Source organism: Megascapheus bottae, chromosome 31 (assembly GCF_031878675.1).
Source record: "Megascapheus bottae isolate mThoBot1 chromosome 31, mThoBot2.hap1, whole genome shotgun sequence".
Lineage (NCBI taxonomy): Eukaryota > Metazoa > Chordata > Mammalia > Rodentia > Geomyidae > Megascapheus > Megascapheus bottae.
In genome coordinates, this window is record NC_143539.1 from 1,185,751 (window position 1) to 1,205,572 (window position 19,822).

Below are 19,822 nucleotides of genomic sequence, written 5' to 3' on the forward strand. Positions count from 1 at the left end.
AGGAGGACGAGGAGGAGGAGGGGGAGGTGGGGGAAAAGTATGTGAAACAAGATGTAAATAAGTAGAAAAGAGGAGAAAGAGAGAGAGAGAGAGAGAGAGAGAGAGAGAGAGAGAGAGAGAGAGAAAGAGAGAGAGAGAGACACCCCAGGGAGAAAATTAAGAAGGAAAGGAAGGGAAAATAAAGACTCAGTGCTCAGTACCGGAGTGGAAGGGAGCGGGAGAGAGGAAAAAAACAAAAAAAAAAAACAAAATCAAAGCAAGGTGAGCAGAGAACAGAGAGGCTGGGCAAAGCCGTGGGATGGACGCCTGCTGCCTGACCCTCAATGCTTGATGGAAATCAGGTTGGTGGACTGCACCAAGTCAGCCAGATAGGCCAGCAGGTTGACCCCGGTGAGAACGGCCACGGCCAGCCGGCGGTCCCAGTCACAGACAGAGTGGGGGTGCCGGTAGGCGCAGTACGAGTCCTTCAGTCGCCGGCTCTGGCCGCCATACTGCTCGTTGAACTGGTAGAGGGGCCAGATGACCACAGCTGTGGCATACATGAGCACGGACAGGACAGCCACGCCGGTGAGGAAGTTGGGGAAGGAGATGGGGAGCACGTTGGTCCAGTTTCCCAGGTTCAGAATGATGATGATGGCCGCCAGGATGAAGCAGATAGCATATACGGCCACGCACCACTCCAGGGCCGGCCGGTGCTCGTATAGATGGCGGCCACTGATGAAGGTGAAGATGACGCAGGCCACGTATGTCTCTAGCACCTTGAGTAGCCCGGGCACCGTGGCCATGTAGCCCGTGGTCTTGTTCCGGGTCCAGGACACTTCTGTGGCATAGGCCAGGAAGGCGACGCAGGAGAAGACGGTGGCGACGATGGCGTGGGTCCGGGAGCTGCCGTGGGACATGTACTGCACGTAGGTGGTGGGGTAGATGATGGTGGAGGTCAGGCAGAAGAGGGTGGCGTACAAGGCGAAGGTGATCGGGAAGTTATTCCAGGCCAGCGGGAAGTGGGCCTGGCAGTTGCACAGCTCCACCAGGATGATGATGAAGGTCACGGCGAAGCAGAAGCACCAGGAGAACATGGACCAGTTGCCCATGGGCCCTATCCAGGCTCCCACATGGGCCACGCAGGCAAATGCCACACAGGTGGATACCAGCTGGAGCAGGTGAAGGAGGCCTAGGGGCTGGGTCAGGGTCTGAGGGGTCACCTGCACCATGGCTGCTGAAAAGGAAAAAAAAAAAAACAAAAGAGCACAGTCAGAGGAACCTGAGGCAGTCTTCACCTGGCGCAGAACTTACCACCTGAGGCTCTAGGACCTTGTGGCAGGGTTGCCAGGGACAAGCAGGGATGGGAGGCCCCCTGGGGCCCAAAGCCTCCCCCCCCATTCCTGCCACACCCACCAGGCAGGACTAGAGCCCGGGTCAACCACAGACCATTTCCTCCTCAGGCTCTCAGTACACTTCCTCATTTGGCCCAAAGTGACCTACATATTTCCAGCTTCCCCACACGCTGGAGTCTCAAGTCTTTGTGCTATGGTATTGCATCTGCTCAGAGCTGTGGATCTCTCCGCTGGAACATTCCCGAAAACCAAATGTTTGCTCTCTCTCTCCACTACCTCCTGGAAAGTGATCCAAATACTATCCCCTGGTGCTCTCCCACTCTTGCTCGAGGTGGGGAAGCTGTGCTTCCAGCCAAGATTTAGGTCTAAAAATGGCCAGAGAATTCCTGCCCACCCCATCCCAGAATAATGTAGACACACACACAAATAGGGGTTTCCCCAATTTCTGGGCAACTCAGTGCCTCAAGTTGCCCCTAATCCAGAAAATTCTCCTTTTCCCCCAGTTCAGGCCTCTACCATAAATAAATTCATCTCTTCATTTCCAGAGCCTGACCTCCTGGACAGCCGCCTATCAAGTCATCTCCCTCAGCTCCCAGGAAAGCTACCTTCTTCCCACTCCCAAATCCCACAGCTTCCCCACACCAGGCTCCAGGCCTTAAGAACTGTGCCCAGACATCAGGCCCCTTCCTTAGCCAGAATGTCTAATATCTCGTGGACACGCCTCCTGGACAGGCCTGGGGGGGGGGCGGTTCTTCTCAGCGCCAGTGAAACTTCCTGCTTCCCCAGGCATCACAGGGGCACCCACGCCCAAATCAACCTCCAGCAACTCCAGCAGCACAGGACCCAGATGGCCTCCCAAGGACACAATAGCCAGGTCCTAAACGCTTCCTCCAACTGCTTGGGCAGGCAGGACTTCCAGGGAAAGCTCCCCATTCCTCTTCCCTCGGAACCTCAGTCCAGGCCCCAGCGTTCTCCCTCCGAACCCAAAGTCTGGAGCGCCCAGCCTCCCCAGCACACTCACCTGCGGTGTCAGCTTTAGGCCTGAAGGTGGACGGCCCGTCGGGAGGTGGATGTAGTCAGTCACCCTGGGGACAGAGCTGGTCGAGCCCCTAGGGGGAAGAGAGGCAGTCAGCGTCCAGCTCCCAACTGCCTTTTCTTTTGGAACCCTGGCGGCCTGTGGCCTCCACGAGGGGCTCCGCAGACCAGTGAACCTCCAGGCTGGGCCTGGACTTGGCGCCGAGACCTGGAGAGGTGGTGATCCCCAGGCAGCGCCACCCCTCTCCTCCCCTCGGACCACCGGGCAGGGGCGCGGAGCAGCTGACAGGCCACGCCCACATGGGCGGGCTGGATAAGGCTATGCCCACAAGGGAGGCAGTGATTCGACAATACCCTCCAGGGAAACTAGCCACGCCCCTTAGGGAGGGGGAGCGCGCGCCTGTCCCGCCCACCAGGCCCCGCCCCGCGGGGGAAGCCAGGAGGCCGTGGAGGGGAGGCCCCGGGCTGGGGCTGCCGGGCGGCGCCCGGGCCCGGCTGGGCACAGAAGCGCCTTATAAGGACGTGGAGTCGGCACAGCCGTCTGGAATGAGTCGGGACGCACAGGCGGTGCGGGGAGCCCCCCACCCTGCGCTCGCTGCGGAAACCGCTGGGCCTCGGCCCAGTAGAGGTGGGGCGGGAAGGAGGACGGACGCCCCCACCCCACATCTTAGGAGTGAGGGCGGGAACCTGGAATCTCTGGGTCGGCTTCCGGAGGGTCTGGACTTTCGGGCATGGTCCCCAGGGCAGGGAGGGAAAAGCTATGGGTGGGGGACACGCTACAGTTTAATCACCCCAGCGTTTGGGAGGGGGGAGGAGCTGAGGCCCGAGGTTCGAGGCCGGCCTGGGCAGACACGTGTGAGAGACTGATCTCCACACACACACCGCCAGAAGCGGAGCCGGGGCTCCAAAACTCGAGGTCCGGACCCGGGCCCCGCGGAGTGGAGGCCGCCGTACATAAAAAAATGAATCCACCGCTTATTGACTGACCTGGGAGCCCGGACGGCCTCCAGAAATCCAGGGCTCCGGGGTTTGACTCGGGGAAGAGCCCCCGACCCCCCAGCCCGGAAACGGAGCCCCGGGCCCCAGGAACAGCAGCCACGCCGCCCTCAACTCAGGTTCCCGGGGCCCAGGCCGTTTCCTCGAGACCCGTTAGCCGACGGCAGCCGCCTGAGATCAGAGCTCAGGAATGCAGGGCCGCGGCCCAGCAGCCGAGGAAACTCCCCAGCCCGCGCGGCCGGCCCCGCCCCGGCCGCCCGCCCCGCCCCGGCCCCGGCGCGCCGCCACGCCCGAACCCACCCATCACTCCGCGGCTCGGGCTCGGACCCCGGCCGCGGCCCACACCGGAGCCACAGCCAGCGGGGCCGAGCCCGGACTCCACCCTCCTAAACACCTCTGCAAGCCAGATCACAGCCCCGGAAGCCCGGGGCGTCCCCACCTCTCCAGGCCTCAGCCTCCACCGTCGGACGCGGAGGTCCAGGCCCAGCCTCCTCCCCCAGACCCGGGGTCCAGGCCCTGCCTCTTCCCTCAGACCCGAGGTCCAGGCCCTGCCTCCTCCCTCAGACCCGGGGTCCAGGCCCAGCCTCCTCCCTCAGATCCAGTGATCCAAGCCCCAGCTTCTTCCCTCAGACTCGGGGGTCCCATCTCTCTGTCCTGTGTGAGTTCAGGGGCTCCGCCTCTCCTGGAACCCCGTCCAGTGCCAGTCTTTCTCCTGGAGGAGCCAGAGGTTCGGACCTCAGCCCGTTCCTCCCCGGAGACCAGGGTATCCCCCGCCCCCGCTCCTGTCGCGGTCTGGGGACCCCATCCTCACCTCTCCAGCCAGCGGCAGAGGCGACTGAGCCAAGGGCGACAGCTGCAGACCAGAAGGGTCTGCGGGCTGGGTGGGGTTAGCGGACCCGAAAGCGCGCGCGGGCGGGGCCTCTGAGGGGCGGGGCCTCTGGGGGCGGGGTCTACGGTGGGGCGGAGGGCGGGGCCTGCGCCCACTGCGCGCTGAGCCTAGAGAGGGACTTCCCCAAGGCGGGCTGTCCCCGCCCACGGGGCGTGGTCGCGGCGCATGCCACGCCCACCAGGGGAATCCGAGCGTCATTCATCTCTCCCGGTGAGGGGGTAGAAGGCTGAGGTCACCGTTACCTTGGTGACAAAACAGGAAGACACAACAGCTGGCGGAGCGGGGGCCGGGGGGCTCCCTCGCCACGCCGAGCCCTCCCCGGGGCGGGCCGACCCGGCCGTTGCCCTGGAAACCCGCTTGTTGACGGCGTGTTTACACACGGGGAGACCCCGAGCTCGGGGCCCCACCCCCGGGTTCTCCCCCCTCCCCGCGGCCGCCCGGGTCTCCGCTCGGGACACGGGGTCCCGCTCCGGATCGGGGCTGGGTCTGCTCCCGGGCCCAAGGTGACCTCGGGGTTCCGGGCGAGCATGCGGAGCCCCCAGGTTCCCCGCCCCCTCCATTAAAAACCCCGCGGAAACGGGAGCCCTGGTCCGAGAGGCGGAGGACCCCGGGCCGGGCTTCGCGGGGCCGGGGCGGGACGGTGGCGTGCCCGGGGCCCGGGGAGCGGCGCCAGCGCCGAGGCGCGGCCGGGTCTGCAACGGTGTCTTTGGCCTGCGTCCCTGGCTTCCCGCCAGCGAGGCGGCCGGGGCCGGGGCTTGGACTCCCGATGGTGGGGGTGGGGGACCGGGGCGGGGGCACATTTTAAATTTAAGGGCGGCCTCGCGGGCGCTGCAGGAAGCAGCAAAGGCGGTGAGGGTGGGGGCGCGGGGGCCCGGCGCTGGCGGGGCTCACTCACCGCGCTCCGCAGACGTCCGGGGCGCAGCCCTGGTCCGCAGCCGCGGGGCGGGGCCCGGGGGCGGCGGCGGCGGCGGCGGGGCGACGCGGGCCGGCGCGGGGCGTCTCCGGGCACCTTCCGGCCGCACCACGCCGAGGCTTCCAGGCCGAGCCTGGGCGCGCACCCCACGGCGGCGGGCGGGCGGGCGGGAGCCGGGCCCGGAGCCGGGTCCGCGGGAGCGCAGGCGGGGCGCTGCGGAGCGGGGCCCGGAGCGGGGTGCCGCAGCGCGGGCGGAGCGGGGCGACCCCGGGCGGCGCCCAGCGGAGGAGGGGCTGTTAAAGGGCCCCTGTTTAAAAGAAATAAGCACAGAATCGGCGGAGGCTGCCCCGGGGAGCGGCCCCGCGTCGTCCCTGCCCCTGGCGGGCCGGAAGACCCCCAGGGCCCTTCCGCGGGTCCCCTCCGGTGCCTGCCCTGCGGGAAGCGCCCCCAGCCGCGCCCCACCGCGGGGTCTTCTCCCATTTCTTTATTAAGTAAGGGCTGGGGATGGCGCCTCGGGCTTCAGATCTGGTCCCTCGGCCCCCAGGGACGGCAGACCTGCCCCAGCCCAAGACGCAAACATTTGAAGAGTGATTCATCGGGTGTGGTGTGTGTGTGATGGACCTGGGCATGAACTCAGGGCCTCACACTGGCCCCTGCCTTTGTGTGTGTGTGTGTGTGTGTGTGTGTGTGTGTGTGTGTGTGTGTGTGTGTGTGTGTGTGTGTGTGTGTGTGTGTGTGTGTGTGCCAGTCCTGGGGCTTGAACCCAGGGTTTGGATGCGGTCCTGGACTTTGGTACACAAAGCTGGCGGCCAGCGCTCCACCACCTTGGGCAATCTGGTGTTTCATCCATGATCAGAGCTCAAGTGGTAGAGCACTGGCCTTGAGATAGCACACGCACAGAGCCGGGCCCCTGAGTTCAAGACCCGGGACGGCACAAAGTCTCACAGCCTCCTGAGTGGCTGAGATCCCAGACATGGGGCAGCACAGACGCCCCCCCTCTGGCTGTGACCTTGGGAAATGGCACCGAAGACCCCAGGTCTGTGTGATCAGGCTCAGGCAGGAAGGTGAGCCGGGGCACCGCCCATGGGATGGCTCCGGGACAGCTCGCTGTGGCGTGGTACCCCAATTTCCGACCGGGCTAGGCCTCTGTTGTTAGGTTGGTGGGGCTTGGGGGCACCTCCCTCCCTGATTTCCTGAGGCTCGGTGAATAGGTCCATTCATTGCCCACACACTTGCTGCCTTTTGCTGAAGGCCAAAGGGTGAAGAAAGCAAACAACAAGCTCACGATTATGTATTCTGGGGAAGAAAAACTAACTCACCACCCAATCCCCGATGGAAAAGTTCCAAAGCAATCTGAAACTGACCTCCCCCGTGGGGCCAGCAGTCCCTGCAGCCAGCCAGGTGACATAGCTGGCCCAGGTGGAGGATTCCAGGCCAGGGTGGTTGTCTAACACCACGGTGGTTCATGAACCCCACTCCAGAGCAAGCCAGGCAGGAGAAGAGCCGAGGGCCACTTCCACCCCCACCCCAAATCATAAAAAGCTTGCTGCTGGTGGCACAGGTGATAGCCTGTTCCAGGAATTATTTTCTTAGGCCTTGGGGTAAGCCAAGTGGTTGAGCACCTGCCTAGGGTGAGAACATAGACCCTGAGTTCAAACATAAGTAGTAAGATTTTCCATTTCTGTGGGGTTTCTGTTGATCCTGCTACTTGAACTCAGGGCTTGGGTGCTGTCGTGAGCTTTCTCTGCTCAAGGCTAGTGCTCTACCACTTTAAGCCACAGTGCCACTTCCAACTTTATGGTAGTTCATTGGAGATAAGAATCTAATGCCAGGCGGAGAGTTTGGCCTAGTGGTAGAGTGCTCGCCTAACATGAACGAAGACCTGGGTTTGATTCCTCAGTGGCATATACATAGAAAAAGCCAGAAGTGGGCCGGGAGTTTGGCTTAGTGGTTAAAGTGCTTGCCTAGCATGCATGAAGACCCGGGTTCGATTCCTCGGTACCACATACATAGAAAAAAGCCGGAAGTGGTGCTGAGGCTCAAGTGGTAGAGCTCTAGCCTTGAGAAAGTCCAAGGACAGTGCTCAGGCCCTGAGCTCAAGCCCAGGACTGGTAAAAAAAAAAAAAAGAAAAAAAAGAAAAAGCCAGAAGTGGTGCTGTGGCTCGAGTGGTAAAACTCTAACCTTAAGAAAGCTTCAAGGACAGTGCTTAGGACTGGCAAAAAACAAAAAACAAAAAAAAAAAAACCTTATGGATTTTCTTGTCCTGGCTGGCTTTGAAAGTGATCCTCAGATCTCAGCCACCTGAGTATCTAGGATTATAGGTATGAGCCACTGGCACCATTTTTTTTTGGGGGGGGAGGGTATCTGGATCAGAGAATTGGCCTGAGGGGGCCGGGAGTTTGGCCTAGTGGTTAAAGTGCTTGCCTAGCATGCATGAAGACCAGGGTTCTATTCCTCGGTACCACATACATAGAAAAAAGCCGGAAGTGGTTCTGAGGCTCAAGTGGTAGAGCTCTAACCTTGAGAAAGTCCAAGGACAGTGCTCAGGCCCTGAGCTCAAGCCCAAGACTGGCAAAAAAAAAAAAAAAAAGAGAGAGAGAGAATTGGCTTGAGAAAGAGGGCATTGGGAGAAACAGCAGTTGATGCAAAAAGTAAAGTGCACTGTGGGCCTGTGTAGGAGACCTGAGGGCCACGTCAGGTCCTCTCTTATTCTCTGAAGAGGGTGTTTTGAGGACAACCCCTAATGGGAGGGATTGAACAAAAGCAAAAAGGACTGGAAATGTGGTTCAAGTGGTAGAACACCAGTCTTGATGCAAAAGGCCAAATGGGAACTATGCTCAAGGCCCTGAGTCCAAGCCTTGCTACCAGCACAGAAAGAAATAGCTGGGGGACTAGGAGTTTGGCCTAGTGGTAGAGTGCTTTGCCTAGCATGCATGAAGACCCGGATTTGATTCCTTGGTTCCACATACACAGAAAAAGCTGGAAGCGGTGCTGTGACTTAAGTGGTAGGGCTCTAGCCTTGAGGAAGCCCAAGGATAGTGCTCAGGCCCTAAGTTCAAGCCCCATGCCTGGCAAAAAAAAGAAAGAAAGAAAGAAAGAAAGAAAGAAAGAAAGAAAGAAAGAAAGAAAAAAGAGCTGTTGACTTACATGTCTGTTATCCTAGCTTCTCAGGAGGCTGAGATTGAAGCCAGTTTTGAAGCCAGTTGGGGCAGGAAAGTCTATGAGACTCCAGTGAACCACCAGAAAAGTGGAAGTGGCGAAAGGTGGGAAAGCATGGGTTTTGAGCTGAAGAGCTCGAGGACAGCACCCAGGCCCAGGGTTCAAGCCCCATGATAATGAATGAATAAATAAATCAAACAACCATTAACGAGCAGTAACTTCTGGACTTTCCCATTGACCATTTTCAGAGCACAGTTTACCACCGGTAACTGAAAGCTGGGGCTGGAGGCAGACGACAGTGGCTTTGCTCATCACAAGACGCCTTGGGTGGCAGGATATAAATAGTTCTGCTGAAGTACATGTGTGTAGTTAAGCATTTGGGCTTGGTACTATATGAAGGGGGAGAAATGAAGCATTTCTGATGTACTCTCATTTCCCAGGGATCAATCTGTTCCTCTTCTGCCTTGACTGGTTTATTTTATGTCTTTCCAGAAATATATCCAGGGTATAATATCTATTCTTCTATCTTTCCAGAAATGCTCACCCACGTATATATATAAATAATGTATACACTTGCATCAGTTAGTAGGCAACGATTTAAGATTTTGATCTAATGATGTGGGGGGGTTACTGGGGTTTGAACTTGGGTCTCACGCTTGTGAGTCCAGCATTCTACCACTTGAGCCAAACTTTCAGCCCTTTTTTGTGTTGACATTGTGTGTGTGTGTGTATGTGTATGCCAATACTAGTGCATGAACTCAGGGCTTGGGCATTGTCCTGTTAGCTTTTTCACTCCTCTGCCACTTGAGCCACAGCTCTGTTTTGCTGGTTCACTGGAAATAAAGAGTCTGGACTGGCTTTGAACCACGATCCCAGGATCTCAGCCTCCGGAGGAGCTCAGATTACAGGCGTGAACCACCAGTGCCAGCTTGTTTTGCTATTTTTCCATGAGGGTAAAGGTTTCCTGGTTTCTTTAAAGCACACAAACACAGCCTTCTTGGATGGCCATACATCCATGCGTTAGCTGGAGATGGGGATGTGATTTGATTTATTCTGGGCCATAATGGATTCAGCAGGAGCTTTGTGAAATCAAGTAGATTTCCTTCCTTATCCCCCCCTCCCCTCCCCACGCAGCCCACGCCTTCCAAACAGATCTCCAGCCTGTTTTGCTGAAGGATGACAAAGATACCATCTGGAAATGCAATCTGCAGTAAGCAGAGGGAAGATGGCACATGGCTGGTCACCAAGGGGGGGCGGGGCCAGGGGTCTCAGGAATTCTTTATCTTTCCTTCTCTGCTGGTCCTGGGGCTTGAACTCGGGGTCTGGGCACTTGTCCCTGAGCATTAGTTATTTGTTTATTGACTTTTGCTCAAAGGCCAGCGCTCTACCACTTGAGCTACATCTCCACTTTCAGCTTTATGGTGGTTAACTGGAGATCAGAGGCTCATGGACTTTCCTTCTCCTGGCTGTCTTTGAACCGCCATCCTCAGAACTCAGCCTCCTAAGGAGTTAGGATTGCAGGGGTGAGGCACTGGTCTTGACCCTCCCAGGGTTCCTGCTTGCCTCCGGATCCATGGGAAATGGGAGGAATGCCTTAAAAAAAAGGACACTGAGTATGGCCGGGTACAGAAGCTCACGCCTGGAATCCCAGCCACTCGGGAGGCTGAGATCTATCGGTGGAGGTTCAAAGCCAGCCAGGGAAGTCCATAAGACTTTTATCTCTAGTTAACATCAAAAAGCTGGAAGTGGAACTGTAGTTCAAGTGGTAGAGCGCTGGCCTTGAGGGATAAAATCAAGGGACAGTGCCTAGGCCTTGAGTTCAAGCCCAGTACTGCTCTCCCCACCCCCAGACTTTCAGAACACAGAAGTCACCAGAAGCCCGAGGGACTAGAGAATCAAGCTCAGGAATTTGACAGCAAGCCAAGAACAGATCGCACAGGGAATGTGGCTGAAGACGTATAAACACGGCCGGCTGGAACGAGCCTTCTCCACAACAGTCTTCTCACAACCCCGCTGGCACTGGCCAGTGACACTTTGCCCCAGCTTCCCGCTCTGGGCCCCGATCTCCTGGCCTCTCTCCCGACTAGCTGCAGAGGTTTGATGTGATCTGAGTTCCATTCCTCCCTGGGTGGTGTCCACTGTGGGACCTCCAGGAGTCAAAGCTTGGCCAGGCACCAGTGGCTCACGCCTGTCACCTAACTCCTCAGGAGACTGACATCTGAGGATCATGGTTCAAAGCCAGGAGACTCTTATCTCCAATTAATCTCTAGAAAACGGGAAGTGCTACGACCATAGCCTTGAGCTAAAGTGCTCAGAGACAGCCCCCAGGCCCAGAGATCAAGCTCAGTTACCAAAAAAAGAGTTGAAACATGGGTTTCAGGAGACCAGGGGACAGCTGCAACTGTCCTGAGAGTTCTGGTGGTCCCAGCCTGGGACGGGAAGGCAGCCAGGTCATCTGATGGAGAGGGCAGGGGACAGGGCTTCATGTCCACATCCAGCAGTGCTCCCCCAGGCCAGGATCCGCCCCTGGGTCCAGCTGCCAGGAACAGAAAGCAAACCCCTCGGGCCTCCCAGAGGATTTACTAAGTGCTTGGCGGAATTCTGTAGATGTTCTGGAGTTTTCCAGCTGTCCCTTGCAGTGCAGAGTCACACACTCTCTCACACACACACCCTTCTCCATTGCTCTTCTCCCGCCTGGGAAGCAGTGGGCCACTCCCTCCTGTGGCCTTGGTCAGGCCCAACCGCTGAGGCCCTCACACCCTCAGATGGTGGTGGAAGGAAGAAAGGTTCGGGTGGATCACACCTGGGGTCCTAGCTGCTCAGGAGGCTGAGATCTGAGGGCTGGGCCGTGTGGTTGGAAGCCAGCCTGGGCAGACACCTCTGACTTTTCTTTTTGGTCTGTCTTGGGACTAGAACTCTGGGTAGGACTCTCTGTCCCTGAGCTCTTGTGCTGAAGGCTCAGTGCACTACTGTGTTAAGCCGGAAACCCCACTTCCTGTTTTCTGGTGGTTCGTGTAAGAGATCAGAATCTCCTGGACTTCCCTGCTCTGGCTAGGTTTGAACAGCAAGCATCAGCTCTGGGCCTCTTGTATAGCTAGGTAATATTACAGGCACCAGGCTAGGACTTATCTCTATCAAGAAGCCAGAAGCAAAGGAGTGTCTCAAGGGATAAAGCTCTAACTAGCCTTGAGGAAAGAGTAAGAGAATGAGTTAGAACCCCCAGCCCACCCCCACAAAGCCACTGCTAAGGAGCTTTTGTGTATATGCTAAACATATTTATTTATTTATTTATTTTGGTCAGTCTTGGGGCTTGAACTCTGGGCCTGGGCACACAGTCCCTGAGCCTTTTTTGTGCTCAGGCAAGCACTCTATCTCTTGAACCCCAGTGCTACTTCAGGCTCTTCTGAGTAGTTTATTGGAGGTAAGAGTGTCATGGACTTTACTGCCCAAGATGGCTTCAAATCACAGTCCTCAGATCTCTGTGTCCTGAGTAGCTAAGATGACAGGCGTGAGCCACTGGCATCTGGCTGGGTTTTGCTTTAGGAAGATTCTCACTGTGTAGTTCAGGCTGGACTCAAACTCCCTATCCTCCTGCCTGGTACAAAGATCTTTCTTTCTGTCTCTCTGCCCCTCTCTCTCCGTCTCTCTATCTGTCTCTCTCTTTCCTATAGTAAACCAGGACTTGAACTTGCTGACCCTTGACCCTCATTGGCAGGTTCTCTACCAGCCCAGCCATGCCTCCAAACTGCTAAAGATCTTTTGTTAAGTTTTAGCAATGTTTTATTTTTAGTGCAGCAGAAAGATCAACAAAAAAGAAGCCTTTCTGAGCAGAAAGTGGGAGTTCAAGAATGCACAGGCCTTGTATACAGGAGAGATGCCTTGTTTCTATCCCCAGGGCCAGGGGCCCTGGCAGGCTGGCTTTCCTGTGCCCTGCTGGTCACATTGGCTTGGATCCATTACGAGGTTGAGTGTTTTGTTTTTTGTCAGTTCTGGAGCTTAAACTCGGCCTGGGCGCTGTCCCTGAGCTTCTCTGTGCTTAAGGCTAGGACTCTACCACTTGAGCCACAGCGCCCCTTCTGTGTATCTGGTACTGAGGGCGTCATGCATGCTAGGCAAGCACTCTACCACTAGGCCACGTTCCCAGGCTACCCCCACTTTTTTTTTTCTCCCCCTTCACAGAAAAATTCTCTTCTGTGGTTTGCCTCTGTCAGTGTTTTATCAAGGAATCCAAATGTGGTACTTTGCCAGCCGCAGCTCTGGTTCATGGAGATTTCCAAACTGCCTGGTGGGAACCATGGTCTGCCAGCGCCCCCTCGTGTGTCCAGAGGACACTGCAGACAGGCCAGCCCGGCTCAGAGGTCACATCACCAAGCCCCAGACCAGGAGATGTTCTTCTTCTTTTTTAATCTCACAATCCACAAAGGTGGATTGTGCCCCGGGAGGAAAGTCTGTAAGACGCTTACCTCTACTGAGCCACCAAAAAGCTATTAGTGGAGCTGTGGCTCAAGTGGTAGAACATTAATATATATATATATTTTGGATACTTGATCTCAGGGCCTGAGCACTGTCCTTGGGTTTTCTAAAGGCTAGAGCTCGAACACTTGAGCCATAGCACCACTTCTGGCTTTGCTATATAGGTGGTGCCGAGGAACTGAACCTGGGTCATTGTGCATGCTATGTAAGCAGTCTTACCACCAAGCCAAGCTCCTGGCCCTGGAGCATTAATCTTAAGGGAGGTGGGGGAAGAAAGCTCATGGACAGTGCCCAGGCCTTGAGTTCAAGCCCCAGTACAGACACAAAAGGAAACAAGCAAGCAGAAGAGCAAAAGCAAGCAAACAAAAGTGGCTGTTTGTGGAGGGAGCAGGAAGGAGAGGGGAAGCGGTGCCTCTAGGGTGGTTTCTCAAGTCTCAGCTTCCCATTGTGGCTGTTGGCAGGAGGGGCGGCGGGTGGGCACTGTGTATACTGCAGGGGGAGTAATCCTGACCTCAGGCCGGGGCCCATGGGGGGTCCCGCACTGCCCACGACGCCATGGGGCTAACTTAGGGCTGGGGTCTGTGTAAGTACAGGTCCTGGGTGCCAAGCTTTGGCTCCAGCCTCGTGCTCTACCCACTTGAGCCACAGCTCCACTTCCAGCTTTTGGGGTGGTTTGTGGAGCTAAGGGTCTCACGGACCTTCCTGGGCTGGCTTTGAACCTCAAACCTCAGATCTCAGCCTCTTGTAGAGCCACGATGACCGGCATGAGCCACATTCTTGGTGTTTTTTTTTTCTTTTTGTCAGTCTTTGGCCTTGAACTCAGGGCCTGAACATTATCCTTGGGCTTTCTCAAGGCTACAGCTCTACTACTTGAGCCACAGCACCACTTCTGGCTTTTTCTGTGTATGTGGTACTGAGGAAGGACTCAGGTCTTCATGCATGCTAGGCAAGCACTCTACCGCTAGGCCACACTCCTGGCGTTTTCCGCTGAGACGTTTTTACCAGACCGGAACCTTTGTGGATTCTGAGGATCAAAATAAGAGATTAAAGCGCACACACACACACACACACAGAAATGGTCTTGTCTTGGGCTTTGTGTTGGCCAGGCAGGTGATCTATGGCTGGAATCAGTCCCCCCGCCCCCACCGCTACACCCCCAAATTTCCAAATCCATGCCCTTAACCACTGCTGCAGGCTTGATATGGCAGCTCAGAAACCGTAGGACATGGTGCCATCTAGTGGGAAGAAGTGACAAGTGCATTCTCTGGCCCTGCTCACTGGTGTCAGCCCAGCTATTGGGGTGCGGAGATCGCTGAGTATGGGTGTTCAAAGCCAGCCCCGGCAGGAAAGCTCATGAGACTCTCATATCTCCAACGAATCACCCAGGAGTCTAGAGCCATGGCTCAAGAGGTAGAGTGTTAGCAAAAAAAAAAAAATCTAAGGCAGTTACCCCCCCTTCCCCCGTCCCTGTTCCCCATGAAATGGCCAAGAAGCTTTTAGACTGGGTCTGGTTTTCCTAGGGAATTTTAATTACAGTCATCAGATTTCTCATTGATAAGAAAAGCCCAGACAGAGCACTCCCAAAATTCCTCATTATCTCAGTCCTAAATGTTCCACATTCCTGACTTTTATTTTGGTGATAGGAGAAAAACCTTAGCCTCGGGAGCCAAGTCTAAACCTGACATTTTCTCAAGCCTTCCCTTCTCCCAGGCTATTTCGTCTACATTTCTTCTAGTCCTGATCAGGGGGTGTGGTGGTGGGGAAGGGGGGCGCCAAGCATGTGCTGCACCCCAGAAGCCCCAACCCTCACCTTTTATGCCTTAGTGTGCAGTTCCTGTAACTAAACTGATCTGAGGGCAGCCAGGACGATGGTGGAATCCATCTCGTGTGTGGAGATTCTACTATTCCTGCACTGAGAACTCCGCCTTTGGGTCCTGCAGATAATTCAGAAGGTGAGGGGGGAGGATCACAGAGTTTGAGGTCTAGCAAAAGCCTATAACAAAAACAATGCTAGGCCTGGCACAAGAGGAGCTGTGGCTCAAGAGGTAGGCCCTGAGCTCAAGCCCCAGGAGTGTTACACACATACACATGCACAGAATTGGAAAATGCTGTGGGGCTGGGAGCAAGGCTTAGTGGTAGAGTGTTTGCCTAGTGTGTGTGAAGCCCTGGATTTAATTCCTCAATACCATATACACAGAAAAAGCTGGAACTGGGACTGGAATTTGGCCTAGTGGTAGAGTGCTTGCCTAGCATGCATGAAGACCAGGTTTGATTCCTTAGTACCACATACATAGAAAAGGCCAGAAGTGGTGCTGAGGCTCAAGTGATAGAGCTCTAGCCTTGAGAAAGTCCAAGGACAGTGCTCAGGCCCTGAGTTCAAGGCACAGGACTGGAAAAAAAAAAGAAGAAAATGGAAAAGTGTCATGCAGAACTTGGTTTCAGCCTGTGTCTTTCATGCAGACCAGAAAGGAACCTGTTGCTTGGCTATGGCCCCACCCCAACCCCAGCCTGGTGGAGCTGGGCTGTGCTGCTGTGTCCCAGGCACACGCAGGGTACATGGGCACACGTGGGATACAGCTGCTGTGCTTGCCAGGGCCTCGAACACCCCGACTGTGGGTTCCAGAACCTCAGGTGAGTCCAACTGACCAGCAAGCAGTCCGTCTTTCCTTCCTCCCTCCTTCCCTCTTTCCTCCCCCCACCACCCCCATCTCTGTCTCTTGCTCTGCCAGTCCCAGGGCTTGAACTTAGGGCCTGGGCACTGTTCCTGAGCTTTGTGCACTCAGGGCTGGCATGCGACGGCTCCAGCCACAGCTCTGCTTCAGGCTCACTGGCTGAGGATACGTGTCTCACTGACTTTCCTGCCCCGGCTGGCTTTGAGCAACCCTTGAAATCCCACTGCCCCTGCTCCACTGGTTTCTGTGGACTCCAGGCCTTGCTTCCATGCGGGGCTGGGCAGAAGCATCTGGAGTCAAGATGGGGACCTGAGAGAATTCACCAAACTGCCACAGCAGAACTGACTGGTTCTGTCTTCTCCCAGTGTCCCACCCAGGCTGAAGCAGGTGTGCCATTCTTGAGAAAGAACTTGGGGACAGCACCCAGGCACCGAGTTCCAGCCCCAGAGTTCCACACAAGCAAATTTCATCTTTGCATGCCTGGAATGGGGGAAGCACAGGAGTCTCAGCCATCTTGTCACCTGGCCTGATGGCCTGCAGGTTTCTTCCCTGTAGGGAAAGTCGCCCAGTTTAGGCTAAGCAGACCTCCCCAGGGATCTGGCAGGTTCCCCAGGTTGGAATTACAGGCATGTGCCACCACACCCTGCTTCTCTCCCTAATCTCTCAAATGGGGGCAATTGTGTCCCAGAACCTGGAATTTCTCAGCCTGAGCTCAAATTCTTATCTCTTACCCTCAGTGACATTTCTTTTTGCCTGTCCTGGAACTTAAATTCAGGGCCTGGACTCTGTCCCTGCCCGCCCCTCTGTGTGCTCAAGTTAGTGCTCTGCCACTTGAGCCACAGCACCAATTCTGCATTCCTGTGGCTTGTGCAGTGGGGATGGGAGCCACCCTGAGCTCAGGCACTGGAGGCACCACACCGCCTGTGTTTGGAGGGGGTACATGGGGGTCATGGGGACTGCCGGGCTTGGCCTGAGCATTCAAACCTGGGTTCTGAGAGCTTGAGGACCTGGACGACATTCTAGGCAGACAGCACCACCCAGTGGCCAGAACCGGATCAGGCCTCAGATGCACAAGCTGGGTCAGGCCACTAAGTGAAACGGTGAGCTTTGAACCCAGCACACGTGTTCAACTCCAGCCACTTGGAGAGAACTCCGCAGACTCCAAAGATCACAGGGCAGAAATCTAAGATGTCAGCCCAGTAGACGCTAGGCCTGGTCATTACTAGGTGCTTTCACCCTGCACGCAGGACCTTGCTTAGAGCTCAGCCTCGCACTCACATGCGACCTGTTTCCCCTGGCTGGCTTTATGAGTAGCCAGAGATCCCAAGCCAAGCAAACACCTGGGACTGCACCACCATTCCTCCCCGCACGCCTCACCTCGGGGTGTACAGCCAGAAAGGTACAGACAGTAATGTTTCAGACAACTTTTATTTCCAGAGGGGAAACAGGCAAAGGAGGGACCTGGAGTCAGAAATGAGGGCCCGGCCAGGTGAGATGGGGGTGGGGGGAAGGGGGTCGTAGACATCTTTAGCTCTGCTGCAGCAGCTGCCCTCCACAGCCGGCGACACACAAAATGGAAGCACTTTCCAGACAGACACAGACAAGTGCCTTCATTTTGAGCACCCACCAGCTGCGTCTCGTGCGGGTTCAGGTCCTGGGTGGCTCCAAGTCCTGCAGAACAATTATCAAGACAGCCCAGGCCAAGCCCTCAGCAGCACAGAAACGCTCACAGGCCAACAAGAACCAGCTGCATGCACCCCAGCTGCAACCCCGTCCCGGGAGTCGGGGCGCCAGCTTGGCTTCCTGTCCTGGAGAAGGCGCAGCTGGGAGCCCGCCGGAGACACTCAAATGTCGTAGCACTTTCTACATGAATTACAGAAGAGCGCTCCCACATTTGAGTGTCCCAAGGGACAGAGAAAGGGGGGCACTGACCACACTAGGGACCCTCAGCTGCAAGCCCCAACCCGCCCGCCAGTCCCATCGGCCCTTCATCCAACCTAAATGCTCTGCACGTGGGGTCGCGTTGCCTTTGGCCGGATCGGTGACACTCAAAAAGTGGCGGCACTTTTTTTATAGCATGAGGGAAAAAAGTGCCCCCACAGTTTGAGTGCCACAGGTCGGCAGTGTCCGCGGCGGGCAACCGTAGCCAGCAGCCGGGCCGGCCCTCCACCTGGAAAAAAAAAGACGTGCAAATGATCAGTTCTCTGGCCTGGGCCACAGCTCAGGGAGCTCAAAAGGCAGCCAGAGCCAGCACAAGCCCAAAGCCCAGTAAAGGGAAATAGTAGTTCAAATGGACTTGGGAGGGAAGGTGAGCCCGAGTTCAAGGCCCAGCCTGGCACAGGGCTGGGAGCAGAGCAGCCACGTGGAGAGATCCCGGGCTGTCTTGTAGGCCCCAGGCCTGAGGGTAGAGGCTGGAGGACCTGCAGGCCAAGACAGAGATTTGATCCTGATGGCCTGGAAAGCTTAAAAAATGGGGGAAGGGGGCATCAGAGTTAAAGAGACTTAAAAGTAAGATAATTTGGAAAAGCGGAGCGGAATAACACTTACCAGAAGACGTCAGGAGGAGCGGGCGGAAAGCTGTGGCTGGGCCCCCAGCTCCTGCTCTTATATAGGCTCAGGGCTCAGGCCTGGGGGGGGGCTGGGAGGGCTGCAGCCCCGCCCCTACCCGGTCCCGCCCACCCCACCCTGCCTCCACAGCACCTGAATCTGGATCAAGATCACCTTGAGATTTAAAAAAAAAACTCCTCTCCCACCCACCCTCAAAATGTGTATTTATTTCTTTCCCAAAGGTTTGTTTACTGCCTAGCAATTGTAGATAACATGAAATCTGGAGGAGTTGGCTTCACAAGTTGAGGGGTTTATTTATTGATGTGGCCAGTTCGAAAACAAAAAAAGCATAAGCGGAAACTGCGAAACAAAATCACACAGGAAAGGAGAAGAATGGGAGTAGTGAAAAGGAGTGAAAAAGAACATTTCAGGAGGGATGGAGGAAAGTCCGTGAGAGATCCGTGTGAGCTAACGAGCTCACGCCTGCAATCCCAGCTACTCGGAAGACCGAGGTTTTAAACATGGCGCCTCTCAAGCCAGCAGGGGCAGGAAAATCCCGGAGACTCCGCTTTATCTCCAAGTAGCCACCACAAAGCCAGAAGTGGGGCTGTGGGGTAAGGCTTGGGTGAAAAGGCAAAGGGCCAGCTATCTCCCGGGCCCCGAGTTCAAGCCTCCTGAAAAACAGCACAAAGGAAAAAAGGAAAGAAAAAGAGCCGTTGTTTGGGCTCTCAGGAATGCTGGCAAATGGCAGGATTCATTTCCCACCTGCTATGCGGCCCTGGGGAAAAAAAAAACAAAAAACAAAAAACGGACACTGGTCGGTTCTCTTCCTCTATGTGTAAAACACACCAGGGGCAGGCAGCCAAAGGGGGTGCCAAGTCCGAGGCCAGCCAGCCTTGCCTGGACTTAGTGTGTTTCCCATCCCAGCTTTGAAGCTGAAACACACCTCTCCTTTCCCAGTGAGGTCTCAGGATACAGGGAGGTGTTTAGTTCATTGGCTTACAAGCATTCACCCCACTTTCCTAAGGATTGTGGACAATGGACTCTCAGAGCTAGGACAAGGCTGGAAGGATCGGCTGCACCCCAAAATAAGTAGAATTAAAAGGCAGAGCCTGGCTTAGGTCAAGGTTGCTGGAGGACAGACAGGGCTCAGCCATCGGATTCCAGACTCCCCTCCACCCCAGAGCTTTGGCCAGGGTACAGAGGTTCCCTGAAGGCTGCTGTACAGTAATAATAAAATATTGACCATAATTAGTGAATGGGTCAGCCCTAGGGCTGGAACTCAGGGCCTGGGCTCTGTCTCCTGAGCTTTTCTGCTCAGGGCTATCACTTGAGCCACAGCTCTGCTTCTGGCTTTTTGTGTTTTGTGTTTATTTGTTTTGCCAGTCCTGGGGCATGAATTCAGGGCCTGAGCCCTGTCCTTGAGCTTTTTCTTCAAGGTTAACACTCCACCACTTGAACTACAGCACCACTTCCGGCTTTTTTCGGTGTATTGTGGTACCGAGGAATTGAACCTGGGTCTTTGTGCATGCGAGGCAGGCACTCTACCACTAGGCCAAAGTCCTGGCCCCACTTCTGGTTTTTTGATGGTTACTTGGAGACTTTCCTGTCCAGGCTGACTTTGAACCATTATCTTCGGTTCTCAGCCTGTGGAGTAGCTGGGATGACAGGAATGAGCGGCTCATACCTCCAGGCAGAAGATGGCGTCTGGGGGTAGCCTGCCCAGGCCTCATTTTCACCTGAAATGACCATCTCTCATATTTAATCTTAATTTTTAAAAATTTCTGGCAGCACGCCGAATTG

General features: G+C 55.8%; 1 protein-coding gene across 4 annotated transcripts; it reads right to left on the reverse strand.

Annotated features, from left to right (window-relative positions):
* Positions 1-319: 319 nt before the first annotated feature.
* Myadm (myeloid associated differentiation marker) lies at positions 320-5,229 on the reverse strand. Of its 4 annotated transcripts, none has more exons than XM_090321994.1 (3): positions 5,150-5,229; positions 2,356-2,443; positions 320-1,216 (listed from the first exon to the last, which is right to left on the reverse strand). In XM_090321994.1, the coding sequence occupies exon 3, from the start codon at positions 1,209-1,211 to the stop codon at positions 321-323; it is 891 nt and encodes a 296-aa protein (XP_090178120.1). In that variant the 5' UTR covers positions 1,212-1,216; positions 2,356-2,443; positions 5,150-5,229; the 3' UTR covers position 320. The 4 variants fall into 4 exon arrangements, with proteins under 4 accessions (XP_090178120.1, XP_090178118.1, XP_090178121.1 ...); XM_090321992.1 differs by lacking the exon at positions 5,150-5,229 and adding an exon at positions 4,177-4,257; XM_090321995.1 differs by lacking the exon at positions 5,150-5,229 and adding an exon at positions 3,357-3,532.
* Positions 5,230-19,822: the final 14,593 nt, after the last annotated feature.